The sequence below is a fragment of the Caretta caretta genome, chromosome 1 (assembly GCF_965140235.1).
Source record: "Caretta caretta isolate rCarCar2 chromosome 1, rCarCar1.hap1, whole genome shotgun sequence".
NCBI lineage: Eukaryota > Metazoa > Chordata > Testudines > Cheloniidae > Caretta > Caretta caretta.
In genome coordinates this window covers 261,101,208-261,122,342 of record NC_134206.1, presented here as the reverse complement: position 1 = coordinate 261,122,342, position 21,135 = coordinate 261,101,208, and the positions used below count along the sequence as shown (strand labels likewise).

Here is a 21,135-nt window from a genome sequence, read left to right as displayed (position 1 = left end):
ACGGAAGCCAAGTCTAATCTCTGACAAAGGGGCAGTGAGGGAAGGAAGAGAGGATCTGCTTGGAATAAGGTTAGAGTCTAAAAAAATTCCTGGAAACAAATTTCTGATTTCAACACCAGGTCTGTGCTGACAGTAACACACAACAGGGTACATGCTCACAGTGGATTCCCACTTGCCTTAGGCAGAACGTCACATGGGAAGCTGTGTGGCTATTCCAGATTCCTGCACACCTCGGAGGCACTAATGCACAATTCATATATGTAGTTATAATGGCTGCCTGTACAACTTATGTGCAATAATACACTACAGCATAGTTTTTATCAGATACTCACACAGCTGCTCTTTCTCCTGCAGTGCACAGTTTGGAGGATGTTGTACGGTTTATATAAAATGTGATCCAAGAAAGTAGCCGTGACCGGGAGGAAGGAGGTGGGGGACAAAAACGAACAAACCAAAAATACCCCAGCTTTGATCAACTTATGCATAGAAAGGAAGTTATTGAAATTGTGAGAATGAATAAAGCAACACCAAGGAACACAAACTACCTGAATGTAACATGTTAGGAATTTGTTTATTTGACTCATAAAATGCATCTTTCATGATTTCTTGGCAAATGTACACATTAAAGACTCAAGTATGTACAACAAATTGGCACAGTGTCAACCAAAGGACTCAGTCTCTCCCAGAAAAGAGAGACAGCCCCAACTTTGTTATCCCATGGCAAAGTCTGTGCATAAGAATCAGCTTCATGATGTTCCAGGAAGATCAGTGAACTCTGGCTGGACCAAAGAGGAAGCAAGTTCCAGAGTTGAGGCACTCTCACAGGATTGACTGGGGTTAAGGAAATAGACTCCAAAAAGTGCTAGAGTTGCTTCCCCACAATCTTCTCAAATAATCTTCCCAAAAAGGAAGGTTAGATACATGGTTCTAATTGGCAATATCAGCATCAAAAGATGGCTTGTTGAGCAAGAGCCCAATCTAGGCTCATTGAGAACTGCTGCCACCTTGCCCTCCCTTAACGAGGTGCTGACTATCTTTGCACATGTTCCTCCTCCACCTCCCAACTACATTTCATCCATCAGAGGGGCAAGGATCCATTTCACAAGTTGCAGGCCCTGAATTCCTCAAGCACCTTGAGAAACCACAGTGAATACGGTTGGTCAGAATACATCATGATTATCTCACCCATGGACAGACCTATTGCCATGGGAACAACCAGACTTATTTGCAGTGTAGAAATAAGCAACCCGGTGTGCTGAAACATTCAACTCTGCATTTGAGAGAAGATAGCCTGGATCTGCTGGGCTGTCTGCATCCCAGAAACGTTCCACTGACGTTGAGGAATCAGTTCAGAAGATGCAGCATTAGAATGCAAGACAGCAAGTTTAGTGGAACTTAAGAAATATAATAAATATTATTACTATCTAGTTGTGTGTAATAAGGCTGAAGAGTCCTATCAGACTCCAGAGATAAGGCATAAAACTAATTCCTGAGGCTACTAAAAATTGGAAGAAAAACAGAACAAAAATTGTATGTGGAAGCTGAGTGTGACAATAAAACAAAAATGGACAGTCAGACAAGATCTGCAGGGAAAAATAAGTACAGTAAAACAAGATGATCACGTTTATGTTAGCCAGTGAGGATAAAGGAAATAAGCGTTTTTATATCCAGGGGGAAAGTAATACCAAAGAGAAATTCAGTCCACTAATAAGCGAGGCAGGAATGACATTAACAGCAAAAGAATGGCTGAGGTATTGATTTCTTTTTAAGTCTGTCTTAATCAGAAAAATAAGAAAAAGATATGTGGATAGCAATGAAGATCTTTAAAATATATTGATCAAAACCAGATACAAGACTATTTAAATCGTCATGTTGTTAGGTGTATTTATTAAACCACGTTTTAAAAAACAATACTTGGTCACGGAGAATAGGGAAGCACCACGGACTTGAAGTCAGACAACCATCTGACCAATTAGAAAGTGTATGAGAAGCAATCCTGGCCATAGTTAACAATTACTTCATCAGAGATTGAAGTTAAACAAATACAAGTAAAAAGAGAAAAATCTCCAAACAAAGAGGAGGAGAATAGAACCAAGGCAAACTAAGCCACTCAGTTTATAAGGAGCAAGCCAGGTCAGACAACCCTGGAAATACTCACGTATGTGAGTAGCCCTGCTTAATTCAGTGGCACTACTCATGTATGAAGTTATTCACGTGTTTAAGTGATGGTGTAAACCGCTAACTGTGCTGTGTCACTGGGAAGGGGAAGCTTTGTAAAGAGCTGCTGTTAGGGTTAGAGTTGGTTGAACCAGTTGCGGGGGTACCGTCTGTTCCCAGGCTGGCTAGGCTGACTGGCAATCACTTTGTCAACTTACATTGGAGTGAGCATACCCAGTAGAATGAGGGAAAGGTACCATGGCCAGCTTAAGGTCAAGTGAGGTTCTTGTGAGCATGTTCAGCAGTAGAAGCAGTTCACTTGTCATTGATATTAAATATACTGCACATGCCTAGTGCAGCAGCTCCTGACTGTTTGCTGTCCCTATAAAGAAAAGTAGGTAGAGACAGAGAATTCCATTCATGTTCTTATACCAAACCCACCATCATGGTATTTGAGAACCAGACCTGCTGAGAGGAAAAAATTTGCTACAATGAGCAACTTCCAGGCAGGGCATAGGCTGTGGACAGGACGCAATTAGGGGTATGAAACGGCTTCCGTATGAGGAGAGATTAATAAGACCCAGGGACGGCTCCAGGCACCAGCTTTCCAAGCAGGTGCTTGGGGCGGCATTCAGAATGGGGCGGCAGTCCGTGTCCTGCAGTGGCACTTTGGCAGCAGCTCCGCTGCTCTTCCGGGTGCAGCGGCAACTTGGCGGCGACTGCTTGGGGCGGCAAAATTGGTAGAGCCGCCCCGATAAGACCAGGACTTTTCAGCTTGGAAAAGAGATGACTAAGGGGGGATATGAATGAGGTCTATAAAATCATGACTGGTGTGGAGAAAGTAAATAAGGATGTGTTGTTTACTCCTTCTCATAACACAAGAACTAGGGGTCACCAAATGAAATTAATAGGCAGCAGGTTTAAAACAAACAAAAGGAAGTATGTCTTCACACAACACACAGTCAACTTGTGGAACTCCTTGCCAGAGGATGTTGTGAAGTCCAAGAGTATAACAGCGTTCAAAAAGAACTAGATAAATTCATAGGTCCCTCAATGGCTATTAGCCAGGATAGGCAGGGATGGTTTACCAGAAGCTGGGAATGAGCGACAGAGAGTGGATCGCTTGATTATTACCTGCTCTGTTCTTTCCCTCTAGGGCACCTGGCATTGGCCACTCTTGGAAGACAGGATACTGGGCTAGATGGACAACTGGTCTGACCCAATATGGCCGTTCTTGGAATGTGTGCTGAACTTTGTTCATTTTCTTTAAAGAAACCATATTTCCTTTGCTGTGTTCAATAACGTGTTAGTACAAATATATTATTTGTACTTAGGTGGTTATTTACCATTATGATGTATTTTTCTTACAAATCACTGAGGGTTTATTGAAGGCAGCATATTGTGGTGATCTGCATGGCAAAAATTCACTCAAATACGTCAGGACAAAATGCTAGTCCAAATATTGAATGAATCCAATGAGGGTGTGCACAATAACTGGTGTCTCCATATATTTATGGGATGGGGACCTCTATTTTTATGTATTTGGAAGGGGGAGGTTAACTAAAAATGTAAAGTAAGCCAGATGTTTGAAACTTTCACCCATCTCTCCTTCAGCCTTCAAGATGTATCCCTTTACTTACTCACTTTCCAAGAAGACCAACATGGCACGGAATTAATGATTAAACTGATTTTATGATTAATCTCCTGTGGCCCTGTAAAATCTTGCAGCACTCCTTGCTATCCCAGGCCTGGGACTCCACACACACCTTGATCTTGGTCTGAAGCATTCCCTTATATTCCAAATCTCGTCTTCTCCTGAGGGGAAATTATTACCAAATCATTCAGCTCAGTTGTTAGTTTTATGACAAAGTGAAGAGCTAGTATACTAACCGCCTGGTCTCTTCCAGCCAAATACACCTTCTTCATCCACTGAATCTTCTAGCTGTCCCTGCTAATAACAGAAATCTATAGAAATCCATGGACAAGGAAAATCCACATGGTCTGCAGATTTCACAGTTTTCTCCCAAATGATGTCCTTTTGAGTCTGTAGCTAGATAGATTGAAATAGCTGCATTAAGAAGTGGGAAGCTCCCCTGCATTCATCTCAATGCAGGCTTAGCTCCAAGTTCCAATTATCACAGTTAAATATTGACATTAACACTTTCACCGCTAATCCTTACATAGGAACCATCCACATTTTTATGCTTTATGCAACACGTGTGCTTTCACTGGAGGAGCAAGCTGCATCCTGGACATTTATAGTGGTTTGAAAGACCATTTGTGTGAGAACAAGTTCTGCAAGTTTCAAATAGGAAAGAAGTCATACGTTCCATCAAATGCTCTTTTGGGGTCTTCAATTCTTCTGACATTCCTTCCAGATCAAGACATCACACAGGCTGACTGTTTGTTTTTATCCCCTGTGGGAGAGTTTGGGTTAATTTTACCTGTAATAAAAAGGTTAAAAAAATAAAATAAAGATTTTTATAAAAAACTTTCAGCACACAACTTTCAACTCTCTCTCATTATATTGCTTGTTTTAGACCCACATTCACCCCTCTTTTTTGGGGGGGAGCAAGAAGGGGGGAACCATCTCACTTTCTAACTGTGAAATCAGGAGACACCCAAAAAAAGGCAGACTCCAGAAACAAAAGATGACAAAGCTTTACAACGACTAGAGAAATGAACTCTATTTCCTGGTCTGTAAGCATGACAGCCTGAACTATGGTCTCCTCAGCTCACAGAAGGCAAGAAAGGCCAGACCTGGTCACTGCTTGCTTGGGACACTTCCAAAGAGTTAGAGATGAAAAAAGGCTACAGGGTCAGCTTGTCCACCTAAGCAGTGCAGCCTTAGTCCCTACAATATGTTCTGCAGTGCTTTACTCACTCTACTTTCAAATGTCCAGAGTGATGGGGCTCCCAAAACTTTTCTTTAGACACAAATCTGGGGTGTAATAAACCCACAGTTAAGTGTCATATCTAGCCTAAATAGTCATGTTCTGAGTTTCATTCCATTACTCCTAATCATCCCCTGGCCACCACTCTCAACAGTTTCCTTCTTTCCCTCTCCTCCCTGATGTCTGAACCCTTTAATACTTGTAAAGTTATCCTATCCCCCTTAGGCAGCTGATAGCTAAACTAGATGTATTTCATTCAACACAGAAGATGCTGGTGCGGGAGGCTGCTCAAGATCCAGGGGGTAACACTTATTAAAAATGAAGTCCTCAAGCAGTATACACTGGGACATCACCCTAGCAGAAATCCCAGTAAGTGGAGGCTAGGCTTCTGATCATGGCATTACCCCCAGTCTTCACAGGTGAGGTCTCTACAACCCACACAGTTTGTATCTATCTCTGGCTGTATCTAATTCTGGTATAGTCTTCTGGAATGTAAACAGCCAGTAAGATTTTTCAAGTCCTGCCACAAAGCTTACTTCTGTCCCTTCTTACTATTGACTGAGCATGAGCCAGAGGCCAGGACAGTTTCTCTCAGATAGTGATCAATACAAGCAATGGGAATCTGGTCTCTCTATGTATTTGTACCATGGCATGTGTCTCTACAGTTAAATATAATTAATAGTAACTTTAGAGGATGTGTGCACAGGTAAGCCCAAAGAGTTAATACATGCTTGCGTGAATCTTTAAAAAACACATGTATCTAATTCAAAGTGTGAAGCTTTGGATAATTGCACCCACTGCATTCAAAGCACCTCGGTTGTGTTCCAACCTTCCCCTCCAGCCTCAAACACAGCACTGCAGTATTCCTCACTTAGGCCGACATCGAGCCACCCTTGGAGTTTTAAAATGAAGCCAGCCCTGAAGTTATCTTAGTAGTAAGAAGTGCCTCACATTTTCTTGAAGCACGAATGCCACTCCACATCCAGGCCTAAGAATTTTTATTAAACCCTCAAGCAGCCTGTTACTAACAAAGAAACCACATGATCTTATTAACGTACCCCTTGTTCTCCTCTTTCCCCCTAGTCCCCACTTCTCAAGTGTTACCTTGGGGCCTGAACCTTACTCTTGGAGTAGCCACATTGATTAGAGAAGGTTGCAAGATCAAGCTCTTTGACTATAAGCATCTTGGGGCAGAGACTGTGATCCAAATTCTAAGGCAATGCTTAAGTTATATCCCTCCTCCACCCTTATATTCACAATCCCTTAGATCCACTTGTACCCACTGTTGTGGTGTCAGGTCACCTACACTTTTGAACCAGCACCTTTTTATTATTTGTATAAACCTAAATAAGAGACCCACATGCAGAAGTGACCCTAGCTATTTTGCCAGCCACTCCCAGCTGCCACGCCAAAAAACAAAAAAAAAAGGCCAGCCAATCAGAGCAGATGTAAAAAAGCCCAGCGGCAGAATGCTACCTGGAAGTTTGTACACAAGGTGACTGCCCTACTTACGCCGCCCCCCCAAAGGAAAAAAAAAAAAAAACCCTCAAAATGTAGGCTGCCCACATGGCCACCAAGTTCGCTGTTGACTTTAGATTTCTAAGATTTTTGCTGCATTTACTTTATAAATTAATACTAAGTATAAACTTTGAGTGAGTTTTCTTTTTACCATCTCATTATTCGTATACTACCTCAAATTGTGGTAGGTGACTTACAGCAGTGGTTCTCAAACTTTCCAGACTACTGTACCCCTTTCAGGAGTCTGAGTCGTCTTGCATACCCCTAAGTTTCAACTCACTTAAAAATTATTTGCTTACAAAATCAGACATAAAAATACAAAAAAGTGTCACAGCCACACTATTACTGAAAAATTGCTTATGCTCTCATTTTTACTATATAATTATAAAATAAATGAATTGGAATATAAATCTTGTATTTACATTTCAGTGTATAGTCTTTAGAGCAGTATAAATAAGTCATTGTCTGCATGAAATTTTAGTTTGCAGACTTTGCTAGTGCTTTTTATGTAGCCTGTTGTAAAACTAGGCAAATATCTAGATAAGTTGATATACCCCCCTGGGATCCTCTGAATACCCCCAGGGATACATTTGCCCCTGGTTGAGAACCACTGACTTACAGTACTGACAGGAAGACACAGCTCATGCCCTAGAAAGGTAACAACCTCATTCTGAAATAACATGTGGGAGTGACAGGGTGGTGGGAGAACTATTTTACAACAGCTAGAGTCAGGGGTTAGAAATATAGGATCTCTATCACTTTAAATTGCCTCTTTAGAGAGACAGGTGGGAAACAGACTCAACAGTTCTCTAGTTTTGTCACTAGAGGGTACTGAAAGCCCTTAGATCAACCCATCTGATTCCAATAAGTCTACAGATTTCCAACCTCCGTGGAAGGGAACCAGCAGAGTATCTAACATATACTATCTGTGCAGAGAATATGCAGTCACTTGAGATGGGGGAGGGGAGGGCTCACTCCCAACTTCCCATATTCTAAGGGTACCCTCCAAAATGGATCTATTGTGGCCCAGACTAGACTATTCTCATCTTGTTTCAATCTGTGTTAAGTAGCTTTGGGATTTAAATCTCTCTCTCTCTTTCTCTCTCTCTCTCTCTCTCTCTCTCAGCAGAAATATTTCTAAGAATCCAACCAATGGCAGTTTTTTAATCTCATCTTTCTCCCCAATACCCTCCTCACTTTCTTGGTCTCTGGAATCTCGTTCCATTTTTTAAAAATGGCAGTTTCAGGCTTAACAAATCTCCGTTCCTCCCCCACGCTAAACGTCACATTTCACATTCTTTTGGGCATAGAATGATCCCTGGTTAAGATGGGTCAGGAAGAAATTACTCCCCTAAGGTCCCCGAAGTGTAGGGCACAACCCCTAGGGGGGCACAGAGGAACATTCAGGGGCTGCAGTGGGGTCTGGGGCACCCCCCCCCAAGCAGGTGGGGAGGGAGCGCCCCCCAGCTCGACTCCGGCCCTGCCCACAGCTGCAGCCCCTGACCCGCAGTTCCAGCCCCGACCATGGCTCTGGGGGAAGGTGGGTGAGCAGACTGGGTAACGGGGTGTGGGTGACCAAAAAAGTTTGGGGACCATTGTCCTAACATAATTTATTCCCCTGCTATATGACATGTTCTAGTTTTGCAACTCTCTCCACAGCATCCACAATGGGTCACTGTCAGAGAGGGGGACTAGCCTGGATAGTCTATAGGTTTGTTCCAGTCTGTCAACATCTAAACCTTTCAGGAACTAGCGTGTGAAGGGGATTTGCCAGTTCTGAATTCACTTGAGTCACTGAAAACTAACCTTGACAAAGCCACTGAAGGACATGTCGCAAGCACTGATCATGGCCATGTTGCGATAACTCCCTAGCTTCTAATTCCATGATGATCTCCCCCACGTTTGATGGGGGGGGGGAATGGAAAAGGAGTAGATTATGTAGGATTCCCCCACTCTGTTTTCCTTCCCACCATAACCTTGTCATAGTAACTCTATATCCAGTCAAGTAAAGATGAGTAGGTTAGGTGGTAGGAGACGTCTAAAACCTGTCCGTGCAACTGTGCACTGCCAAAAGGGTCCCTGAAGTACAACACAAGGTTCTCTGCTAGCACCTAAGATGGCTGTGAACCACTAACACTGCTTCCAGCTGGGGAGCAAAGTACCTGTGCCTGGAACCTTTTTACATGGGGAAATAAGAGAGAGATTCACCCTCCCCACCTCCAGACCACCAAAGGAAGTCACATGAGAAGTGCAAGTCTCACAAAATTTCCCCTTAAAAATGCCTGCAAGATGATTTTGTTTCATTGGCCTCAGTTGCTCTCTGTGTCATTTTAAGGCAGAGAGGAAAAGAAATGGTTGGAGCTACCCTCATGTGCCTGCACTGGGGGAGCCTAGGGGAACTGTGGTGGAGGTGGTTTACCTGAGGTGCCCACACTACTCCGAATGCTGACAGGGCTGAAGCTGATCAGGTCCTCGCATGCCGTCTTCATGATCACAAACTCTTCTCCTGAGGGTCCCTCACTGGCAAAAGAATTGGCCTCAGTTTTCATGACGGGGGGCCGTTTAGCTTTCCTGCTGAAAAAGCCGCTGCCAAACCTCTTACCCTGCTTGGAATTGGTTTCCCCATTGGTAACAGAGCTGCTAGCTTCCTCGTCCTTTTTGGTGTCGCGAATGGACTCCCTGGATTTGGACTTATGTTTCAGACCCCGATGGAACCAGGAGAGCAATCTCTGGGGACTCCGGTTCTCTCTCCCCAAGCTCTCAAGAGGTGGCAGAATTTCTGGTAGCACCTGCTCCACCGTGATCAAGTCATTCAGAAACTGATTCAGCCGCTTCTTTGACTCACTTTCCTCCTCATTCCTTTCCAGTTTCTCCTGTGCCTCCTGCCTCTGGCGTGAAGCCCAGAACATTTCACCAGGGGCAGCCCCTGTCACTAGACCATACTTGGGGTTGATCATCTTACGAGACACAGTGGAGGAGCGAAGCGCCGATATCCCAACTCCTGAATTAAAAGGGCTAGCAATGTTCAGCTCCTTGTAGAGATTGACCTCCTCAGAGATGGCGTAGAGCTCACGAAACTCGACATCAAACATCTCCACATTCTGCCCCGTCAACAACAGGAGGATGTTTCTGTCGATGTGGGATGAGCTCCAAGTGAAGCTGGCAGAGAGAAGCCACTGTTAGATTTTTGCATGGAGATAGGGAGACCTGACACCTCTCCAACCCCCAAATGACCACCCCTGAACTCTCAGCATTCAGAAACACACAACATTGCAACCATGTGACGAGTATCTTACCCACTTGAGTGGCACTGTATACATTTTTAAGTCTGTTCTTTATGGTACAGGTGGACAAATCTCGTAGAGAAAGCTGTGACACCTTAAAGTACAGTTCCCCCATCTGGACAAGGACACTGGTAACCACACTTAACCTGCTGTTGCTGAATTGGCAGAAGGGCTCTCTATACTGCCCTGCTAACCTCTTCTAGATAGCAAACTGGCCACAGGGGATGCTGGGGAATCCCATTTGGCCACTGGCTGGTGAGGAGGAGGAATTCTCTCATTCAGTGGAACGTTCTGTTGACACAGGGATACTCTATCCTTCAAAAGTTAGTTCTGTGTTCTCTATCCCACATCAGACATCTACAAAGAGCTCAACTGGACACAGCAGCCTTGCTAGGAAATGGACTGGACCAACTGTTAGGGAATAAAAAAAGAAGGAGGCTGCTCCCCACCTCCCCTCGGTAAAGCATGGGGTGGACCTTATACAAAGAACATGGGCATATCCTGGGTGAGTGACCCACCTGTAGGACCCAGTGGCCACTTTTTCACCATCCACCATCAGGAACCGGGAGGCCAAGGTGCCTTTGATCTTCCCTGATGGCATATAGAACCCAACTCCCGTCACAAAACGTACACGGATGTTCTAACAGGAAGGTGAAAAAACAAGTCACAACAAATCATGCATATAGAGAATCAGATAATCCTGCAGCTCCAGGGGCCACCAACCCAGTCATCTCATCTCATCTCACCTCACCTCACTCAATGCTAGAGCTTATTTCACATTGGCCAACAGAACTCAGAAAAGTTGCAGAAGGGATAATCCAAGGCAGAATGTACTTCCACTGTCTGTCCCAGCTGGTCACTTATTTTCTATACAGGTCACTCTCCTCCATCAATCTGTAGGCCTGTCCAATACGTTAAATGTGCTTGCAACTCTGCCTGCCCCATTCTCCTTTTCATCCCAGCACTGAGAAGTCTAAAATGCAGGTGGGACAAAACTTTCAAAATCTAAGGGAAGAAAATGATCCTCAGTCCCCAATTCTGAGCTGCAGCCTCAGGAGACCCACCCAGGAGGGGGAGTGAATCAACAGTCGCATTTTTGCACTCTCTAAATCCTGGGTACACCCCCAATCACCCATAAGCCACTCTGCCAGTCTAGACTAGCTAGAGAACAGTGCATTGTGGCCGCATAAACTCCTAACCCCTGCATATTCCTATGCTGGGAGGATGGTGGAAGGGAGACTCTCCTACGGGAAGATCCACCTGGTGTTAATTTAAAGGGGCTGAAATGGAGACCTGAGTTAGGGCCTCAGGCACTGGTCTCATTTGTGTTGTCATAGTGATAAAGTAGGGCTTGGTAAACGGAGGCAAATTAAAAGTCTGGACAATTTTACTATCAGAGACAACAAGAGGAGAGAACATCCCAATTTTCTGGAACATTCCAGTAGGAGAGATTCCGCTGGCCTTCCATAATGGAGGTTTCCTAGTCTCCTCCTGCTACAGTAAGAGGAGAACTCGTCCCCTTACCAGTGGATTGGGAAAGATTCTGGCCAGTGCAAAGAGATCAGAGGGCATGACAGACCACAGAATCCTCTTTGAGAGATTTGGTGGTATAAGGGTCAGTTGTACTAATGTCCTAAGTAGACTAGAAAAATGCTGACTTAAGGCTATATGCCTTTAAGTGTCAGATGTCTATCTGCACATAACATACAAGAACAGTACAACAACAAACAAGTGCTATGCTGTTTTGACCTATGTCATATGGTTAAAGAACCACGTGGCCCTGGCTGTACCAGTCTGGATTTCCAGCCATAGGTGAACTTACTGTGACCAAAGAAATCCAGAATTCTTTTAAAATCCTAGTTTTCTGAATATAATATGTAATTTTTAATCTCTTCATCATATCGGTTGTATTTGTTCAATAGAAATGCTGCAGTGTCAGTACAAATTCTGACTAATAATAAATTAGAATACTTGCAATCATCTACTACTTGTATGTTTGAAGTGCTGTGCAGACATTAGCTAATTAACCACCACAATACCCCATAAGTATTACTACTCTATGTCATGGACGGGGGACCTGAGAAAGTCAAAGTGACTTGCTCAAGGCCTCATAGTGAGTCATGTGCGTGGAATGCTGAATGCAGGTCAGGGAGAACACACCAGAAGAAGGGTGTCCTCTCCGGTGTTTATTATAACATTTTTATCCATCTGGTTTTCCACTGAAGATCTTTTCCTATTTAACCAACCTGGATTTTGCTGTATGCTAGTCAATAGCCCATGATCTGCAAACAGAATGACCTCATTTTTTCACATCAGTCAGAAAAAGGTACAAGAGGTTATGTGACTTTTTTTTTTTTAACCAGGAAGCAATCTGACTAGAGCAGTCTGTGTGAGCACACAGCCAGCCATGTTACAACAGTATTTAGCAAGTGGAGTTTTCACTGGATTTGCACATTGCATTTCCTGCTTTTGGTAAAAAGAATTCAAACTTGATTTTCTTTTAATTACTGTGATCTAAAAATGACTCTTTACATGTGCACAGAGGGAGTAGAAAAATACAACAACAACAAAAATCACCCAAATACCCTGTAACAGTGTGGAGACAAAGCTATATCGATATGGCTTCATGTGCAGAAAACACAAATAACATGCGATGTTGTGAGTATACCACATCAATTATCTCCAAAAACATATATTTCTATAACGTCTCTTACCCTGAAAGATCTCAGGGTATTTAAAGATTGATAAACTATACAGAGGAACAGTATCCCTCCACTGAAATGTACTCACCTCTAGGACGGAGCACTACTATGCTATTAAATAGCTTAAGGGCATGTCTACATTTGAGCTGGGAGGTGTGATTCCCAGCTTGCACAGACGTATCCATGCTAGCTCTGCTCAAGCTATCACCTAAAAACAGCAGTGTGTCTGCATCACCCTAGGTGGCCTCTCAAGTTAGCTGCCCCAAGTACAATCTCATCCAACTCCCTGGGTATGTACTTAGGCGACTCGCCTTAGCTGCTGTGGACACACTGCTATTTTTAGGTGCTAAGCTAGGAATCACACCTCCCAGCTCAAATGTAGATGTACCCTAAGAGAAAGAATACGATATCCAGTTGAAGCAGAGTGTAATTTCCTAAATTAAAATACGGCCAGAACATTTCTTAAGAGTTAAAAAAAAAAGAAAAATCAGAGTGCTATGGGATCATTTAACGACTGCAACTAATCAGTATCTCGGTGTTACAGCTCACTTGGAAGATGGCACTTCCAGCAGCAGACCACCCCCTTATTACCGTGTTAGGACCTTAGTTCAATGTGAACACAGGGGAAAGTACCATCTATTCAGTCATCGGCACCACCACTTCTTGCAGAACCTGTGTGTTCCTTGGAGGTCTCGCATTCCAGTACTGATCTAGCTTGATCCTGCTTAACCTGTAAGATCTGAGGAAAACCCAGCAAAAGCTGATATGGCTACCTGCTATTTAGCTGGGTGAAAGTAAAAACTACTATCCCTGAGAAGGAGATCAGAAGTCTGACTTCATTGCAAGACTGGCAGTGAAGCCCATTCATGGGGGAATAAGGGTGAACTCAAGAACTGAAGTCTCCCCCAATGGCAGCAGGAAGCTAAGTATAAAAGGGGAGTGTAGCCATTACACATTTTTTGAAAAAAGAAAGCAGAGGACAAGCCTAGACCTCAGCTAGACTCAACCCTCCAGTTTGTATCCATTTAGAAACCTCTGGTTGCAGAAGCCTTGTTTTTATCTACCACTCTCAGGCTTCAGGAAACCATATTCTTTGTATTTGAATTTGCTTTGCAATTACTTCAACCACAGGAGACCTGGTTTTCACCCTGAGCAATGACCAGCGATTTCCTGCTAGGAATCAAAGCAGGCTGGTCATGGCCTCACAGCAGGTTATGGTATATACATGAAGGGGACCTGTCTGTCTCTCTCTCTCTTTAATGTGAAAATTTTCCTACTGCCCACACACTATTCCTCATCAGGTAGACTAGACCCAGACCTTTATTCCAGTTCTGTGACACTGGTACATGAACATACTGTAACTGACACCGTCTTGGTGCATATAGGCCTGAGAAGTGGTGCACAAAAATTAGTGACCTCTACTCACAAACCCTGGAGGCAAGCTCTGCAGGCACTCCCATTGGGAGAGCCTCCGGGGTACCTCCCATGCAATGCCTTCACCCAGGAAAAACACTCACTCACACATTGGGGTCACAAAATTAGCAGGGAACTTTAGTCCCAGTCTGGCAGAGATAATAGAAGTGAGTTCAGTAAAGTAACGAGACAGAATTAGATAACATTCAGACAAACAAAATCGACAGGCCCAAATAATAGTCAGAGAATGACTGAGACCTTTCGGTTCTAGATCAGTTGGAATCCCTGCTCCAGAGGCACATGATTCTCCATGACAAAGTTCTCTCCAATCAGGGATGCTTAAGTCAGTCAGCCACAAACCCTCCTCAGGCCCCTTCCTACTCTGGGCTCCCCACCCCAAGGTCATTCCTCTGTCTTCTCCTTCTCCACTCAGCACCAGAGAACCATTTTCTTACTCTCCTGCTTTCCAATATGGCTCCTGTCTCCAACTCCCCTCTGCCAACCAGAGCACATTGCAACTAGAAGGGACTCAGCTATCCATCCAAACAGTCTCTGATCCACCCCAGAACTGCAGCAGCTCAGCCCCTTGTTGGAGACACAAAGGCCCTTTAAGCTCTGGCCTGATCTATAATGAAAAGTTAAATCGACCAGGCTACATCATTCAGAGCTGTGAAAAATTTTACACCCATAACACCATAGTTAGGTTGGCCTAACCTCTGGTGTAAACATGGCTAAGTCGAAGGACGAATTCTTCAGTCAACCTAGCTACTGCTTCTTGAAAAAAAATGAGCTATATTGACAAATAAATCCCCTTCTGTTGACGTAGCAAGTGTCTACACCTGGGCATTACACCGGAACATCTGTACTGTTGACATGGCCTCCATTGTACCACAGTATATTACCTGGATCTGGAAGCTACTGAGATTCATACACTTGCACATCTCCAGGAAGAACTTCACACCCTCCTCATCCAGGATTATATAGACTGGGATCCGGCACCTGTATGCTGCGTCCACAATATCTTGGAAGATGTCCCGGTCTGTAAACAGATCCATTACCACCGCAATGATCTGGAAGCAAGGATCGGGCAGAAAGAGAGGCAAGTAAAATACAGTATTAGAGATAGTGTGTTTGCATGTCCCCATCTCACTCCTAATATAAAACAAAAGGGTCTGGGTGCCAGGCCAGCTGGGTAAAGAGTATACTCAAGGCAAACTAAAGCGCGAGAGAAACACATGTCTGAACACAATTCAGTAATCTCATTATTTCCTGGCATGGCTCCCAGTGCCTGCACATGTACAAGGAAAGAGTTTGTTAGTTCTTGTTGGGAGCTCTCTTGTCATTTCCAGGGAATGCTGCATATTAATCAGAGGCATGAAGAACAACACAGCCAGCTGCCCGGTTTTCACCTCCACTGTGAGACCTCTCCACCATGTTTGTCTCACAGTGATTTACCTACATGTGAAGAGACCCTGGAAAACCAAGGTTCACCTGCTCAGCACAAGGGGCCAGAGAAATTGTGGGCAGAGGAGACAGAATACTAAGGGTGTGGGGAGAAGTGGGATTTTGTTTTTCTGTTCCACAGATTCCCTTAAGAATTCTCCTACCTGGGCTGGGTTCACAAGAAATGCATTTCTATATCTGACCTAGGGGGTTCAAACACACCTGCTCATATTTATAACAACAGAGATGGTCTGGCATTCAGTTCTGCGTTTGTTGGTGCTACAAAAATCCTCCCCACCCCCTTTCACTTTGAATGCCCAACAGGATACATTTTTCCAAACACAAAATTTATTTAAAAAAAAGCAAAAGACTACGTTAACATGCTGTTAAACTCACAAAAGCCTGAACAGTCAGTGGTTACAGGAAATTACAAAGCAAGAAGATTGTTGGCACCTTTTACAATATGGGAAGGTGATCTCAAAGGGCTTTTCTCTGTGGTCCACACCCTACCCTATTCTCCCGTTTTAAAACACTAGAAATATCAAGTCCCAACTTGCCTCTTTCTCCTGAAAGACTTTCCCCAGCCTTTGGAAGGCTGTGAATGAATCACCACAGGAGGCTGGTCTCATTCATTTATGGCAGGCATGTAAACTTGGGCAGTGAGAGGCGCTCTGCACTACAGGCTGGGAACAGAGTTGTCTGAATAAAGTTTAAATTCCATGGGCGCCGTTCACAATGGCCAGCAGTATTGTGTTAAACAGAGGTAGCATGAAACTATTTTACACTCTTTTTCAACCCAATCAGGCAGTATGGTTCCCAGCTCAGTGCAGAGAAGAGCTCCTTTCCTTCAGCTGAAGGTTGGAAGAGGTCCAACTCAGGCTTCAAGGGGTAGTAACTACAGCAGGGTGAATAATCCTCACTAGAGAGGCAAACTGAATCTGGGAAAGAGATTGCCCTTGTATGCTCCAAACCATGCCACAGCAGACTCTCACCATACAGACAGGGACTTACCACTGCCAAAGACCATTGCTCCACCAGACCCGTTCTGTTCTTAAACGACAGACAGCTTCCAGCATACTTAGCTTCACGTATTCGCCACAGGTGATCAGAGAGTGAATAAGCTATACACACACAACCACCTCTGTGACATAGGGCCAGATATGGCCAACTAGTGGCAGAACATTGCCCTGTCATCAGATAGGATCTGGGCTGGAGTTCCTGGTGCAAAGGTGAAGCTAGACTAAAACAGTGGCAGGGGGAGAGCAAAATACTCCCAGCTCCACAGTAATTGCCCCAAGACCAAGAACAAACAGCGAGAGAGAAACATTCTGCACCTCCTGTAGATCATCTCTTCCTCCAGCACTCTGGGCAGAAGTCTTTATTACATTCCACCCCTCTTCTTGTGATGAGCAGTCCCTTTTCTGGCTGGGCTACATCAGGCCTAGGCGGGGACTGTCACCTGTTTACATTTGCCTTGGTAAACAAAATAATGTCACAAAAATGATGCCTTGGTTTCTCAAATAAATGCTGGGCCCTGGTTCCCCTGCAAACTGTAGGAATGGGATATACTCATGAAAACAAATGACGGCCCTGAAATTTTCTGAAAATAGGTGACAAATGCTCACCATGTGGCACTTGCTCCAGGATGTTTGTAATGCTGGCACAAATAGCGTATCACGGTTTACAAATTGGCAATGACTGTGCCATAGGGAAGATGCAGACAGGGTTACCTGGTGATGATCTCCCTAGATTACCTGGAAAAGTGACAAAGAGCAATTCAGAGTATGCGGGGCTACCCCCCACCACAGTTTCCCACCATCTTTATCTATAACATGGGGCTAGTTATTTCTGTAGTTCCACAGGTGTGCCTGACTCTTCGCGGACACGTAGAGGGTTGGCAAGACAATACTAGGCTACCTCACAGTGGCGAGGAGGCTTCATTTATTCATCTTTGTAAAACACTGATAAGCCTTAGAAATGTGCCAGGTGTTATCAACACCTGCTCAGCCCACCTCTGCAAGGGGAGAAAGAAGCTGCCCCTAAGACCATGATTTTTAGTGTCTAGCAAAGTTACAAATTTAAGCTCCCAGGCCCCTCTTTTGAAGGCCTTGTGCAGGTTTCCTTTGAGGACAAGGATTGAGGGGGTCAGATATGGAGCGCTCGTTTTGTGAAAAGTGTTCGCCCCTTGGTAATTGATATGTTAATCTTTTATCATTTTTCTGTGCGAGTTCATTTGAGAGCATAGTGATTATCTGGTTTCATCCACATAGCTGTTTGGGGGGCATTTAGTGCACTGCCTGAGGTACACCACATGTTACGATAGACACATGTAGGACCCACGGATCTTGAAAGGTGTGATGGGGGCGGGGAATGGTCATTGTAGCGGTGTAGATATAACAGATGCAAAACCTGCAGATGTTCTGGCAAGGTGCTTTGAGCTCATGGTTCCTGGTCTGTGATGAGCTTGCGTCTGAGAAGCTTGGTGAGTTGTTAGAAGGCTAGAAGGCGGAGGCGATGGGGGAGGGGTTAGGAAACATTTCTTTCAGGATGTGGTCCCCATTGAGTATGGATTGTAATAGTTTAGTGATACCCTATATGGGTTCCAGGGTGGGGTGGAGGGTGACAAATAGGGGTGACAGATGTTCCCCCCCTCCCCCCCATATTGAAGCAGGTTCTCTTGGGGTATCTAAGCAAGCTGTTCCACCATGTATTTAGCTGACCTGACCTTTCCCAGACCTGAAGAAGAGCTCCGTGTAGCTCGAAAGCTTTTCTCTCTAACCAACAGAAAGTGGTCCAATAAAAAAAATATTACTTCACCCACTCTGTCTCTAAGATCCGGGACCAACATGGCTACAACAATATTCTCTAGGTCAGTTCACATGAGCATGACAGGCAGGTTTATCTAGACAGGGCCATTAAATGTCCATGCAATCACCTTTGCATTGGGAGGAGCACAGGGTTTTCAGTTTGTCCAAGTCAGCAAAACAAAAAAAAACCCCAACAACTTTTGGCCACTTTTGGCCTTCAGGTACAGAGGCTGAAACAGCCCAATTCCTCACCACCCTGCCCCTTGTCTAGACATTTACACCAGTGCAAAGTGCAAAATAGATGTAAAATGCTACTAACTCAGAATACAAACATTTCACAGCCACTTTGCATTGGTATGTGACTACACAAGGTGCAGGTGAACAATTAATCAGGCCTTCATTATTCAGAGTGGGGGAAGAAGGGGAATATGTAGTTTGAAGAGGGAATCTTTTCAGAAAACTGCTTCATATCCTGTCTCACATAGCAAAGATTTTCACAATGAATCTGCGAGAGATATGTGTATATGGGGAGACCCAAACGGCACCCATTACCCACAGAACAGCAGCAGGGAAGGGGAGGGATCAAGTAGCCTCCCGATTTGACATGTTTGAAAGTGCCAACACCAAAGGAAACCTGTGCAAGAAGAGAAGCCATTTTAAGTGGGATCTCTTTCCTGGAAGCCTCAGCTCAGCTGACAAGAGAAATACTCTTGATACATCCATGTTCCATGCAAACTTTTGGAATCTTCCTATTGGTTTGTCTTCTTGGCAGAGAACATTAACAACAGTTCTCTGCCCCCAAAAGATAAATACAGCTATATATTGTCTCAAATCCAACTGTTTAGCAATCAAGACTGGATTAAGAGAGCATTCAACCACTAAACTATAGATTAGGAAATCCATCAAGAAACGAATCTATCTAAATTTACAGAGTTTAAATAGTTTTACCTACATATGAGAGAGAGAAAGAGAGAATTGAAAGAGACTCTAAATATGTGATTGTCTGAGCCACTGACTCAAACTGACAGTACAAAACGGGCAGCTGATATAAAACCCCATTAACAATGGGGTATCCAGTCCTGGATATAGATTCTTGATGGAGTCACTTTGGCAAAACTTATTTTTTGATTAACAGTAAAGTGACTGAATACAATGAGATGCTGGATAGGACATTAGTGGGTTATAGATCTTGGGGGCCCATAACTAACTGTCTCCTATTTGACACAGCAAGGAAAGAAAATCGATTTATTGTTGGGGTGTTTTCTCCTCTACTTTTTCCATCCATGATGACCCTCAAGTTCAAGCACTGTATGCCAGCTCCTTCCCAGAGGCCTCCCAGAATCCTTTACAGTGAAGCTCTATAGGACAGCGCCTGTCCCTGCAGTAATCACGCTCTTCACAGGACGTGCAAGAAAAGTGGCTCAGCGGATGACAAAGTTAAGCGCTGCTGCCCTCTGAGAGGAGAGGAGGAGCTCAATGGAAACAAGCCACCGAGCAGATCCGCTTCCCCAGCGGACTGAGCGCCAGGGGGCGGTGGGGGCGTGTGAGTGCCGCAGCCCGCAGGGGGAAGGGCCCCCTCGCGGTGCTCCGGGGTGATGAAGTGAACCGGGGAGGGGACACACCTACCCTCTGTGCCTGCTGGATCATCTCCCGAATGATCTGCTTGAGGTGCGGCGCGCTCTCCTCCTTCCAGGGGTGGGTGAAGAGACTCACCCGGCTGATGCCCCGGTAGAAGTTCTTGTCCGTCCAGCCCAAGTCCAGCGGCGGCACCTCGGTGTCGGAGCACTCCGGCCAGTAGGCCAGCGAGACGCCCTCGCCGCCGGCCCCGCCGCCCTCCAGGTGCGCATCGTAGCCGCGCCAGCCGGCCGGCAGGGCTCGCAGCTCGCGGCTGGAGAGGAAGTCCCGCAGCTGCCCCTGCTGCAGCCGCTCCCGGTAGGCCGGCTCGCCCTGGGCGACCAGCACCTCCAGCGCCCGGCGCTGCTCCTCGCTGTAGTAGAACCTGGCCTGGGCCTCGGTCACCTTCTCGTTCACGTGCGTGTCGTCCAGGCAGATCAGCTGGGAGTCCGCCATGCTCGCCGCTCACCCGCTGCCGCCCGGGCCGGGAGACGGGACGGGGCGGGGCCGCCTCACCTGGCCGCGGCCGGCGCCCGCCCCGCTGGTGGAGCCGCGGCTGGGGGCGGGCTTGGTCCGGCGACTCTCCCCCGGCGCCTACCGAGCTCTGCTGCAGCCCCTGCCCTTCGGGGCCAAAGCCCGGGGCACCACCCAGCCTGCAGGCAGGGGCGCCGGGGGCGGGATCAGCGCCCGCGGAGATGGGAACAGGGCAATGCTTTGTGACGGGCCCGCACAGCCCCCCTGGAAGCCACACGTCTTTAGTTAGGGGCATGGACTCACTGGCCACCCCTGGGCTCCAGTCACTGGCTGTCCAGAGGCGCCTCAGCCATCGGGCACCCGCCACTGGGGCTCCCCAGCAACTCTGTGCTCCATGGCTATGTGCCATTCCCTCTGCCTCCAGCCACTGCTGCGAAGGCGAGGGCTGCAGGCCTGGAAGTGATTCTCCTCTACAGCTGGGTTGGAAGCATTCCCGGTTTTCTGCTATTGAGCTCTGATGGGTAGCAAGATGTCAGACCTTATACCTGGCAGTGGGCCTAAGAACATAAGAATAGCGATACCAAGTCAGACCAAAGGTCCATCTAGCCTAGTATCCTGTCTTCCGACAATGGCCAATGCCAGGTGCTTCAAAGAGAATGAATAGGGCAATCATCAAGAAATCCATTCCCTGTGGTTCAGTCCCAGCATCTCTCAGGCAGATGCCTAGGGCCACCTAGCGCATGGAGTTGCATCCCTGACCGTCTTGGCTAATAGCCACTGATGGACCTGTCCTTCATAAACTTTTTTATTTCATTTATACTTTTGGCTT

The 21,135-nt window shown here is 45.6% G+C and overlaps 1 protein-coding gene across 1 annotated transcript; it reads right to left on the bottom strand.

The window, feature by feature from the left end:
• Positions 1–1,878: 1,878 nt before the first annotated feature.
• Positions 1,879–20,319, bottom strand: FAM83F (family with sequence similarity 83 member F). The gene is made up of 5 exons (XM_048834682.2): positions 19,845–20,319; positions 14,871–15,038; positions 10,372–10,493; positions 8,989–9,728; positions 1,879–4,601 (listed from the first exon to the last, which is right to left on the bottom strand). The coding sequence occupies exons 1-5, from the start codon at positions 20,286–20,288 to the stop codon at positions 4,537–4,539; spliced, it is 1,539 nt and encodes a 512-aa protein (XP_048690639.1). The 5' UTR covers positions 20,289–20,319; the 3' UTR covers positions 1,879–4,536.
• Positions 20,320–21,135: the final 816 nt, after the last annotated feature.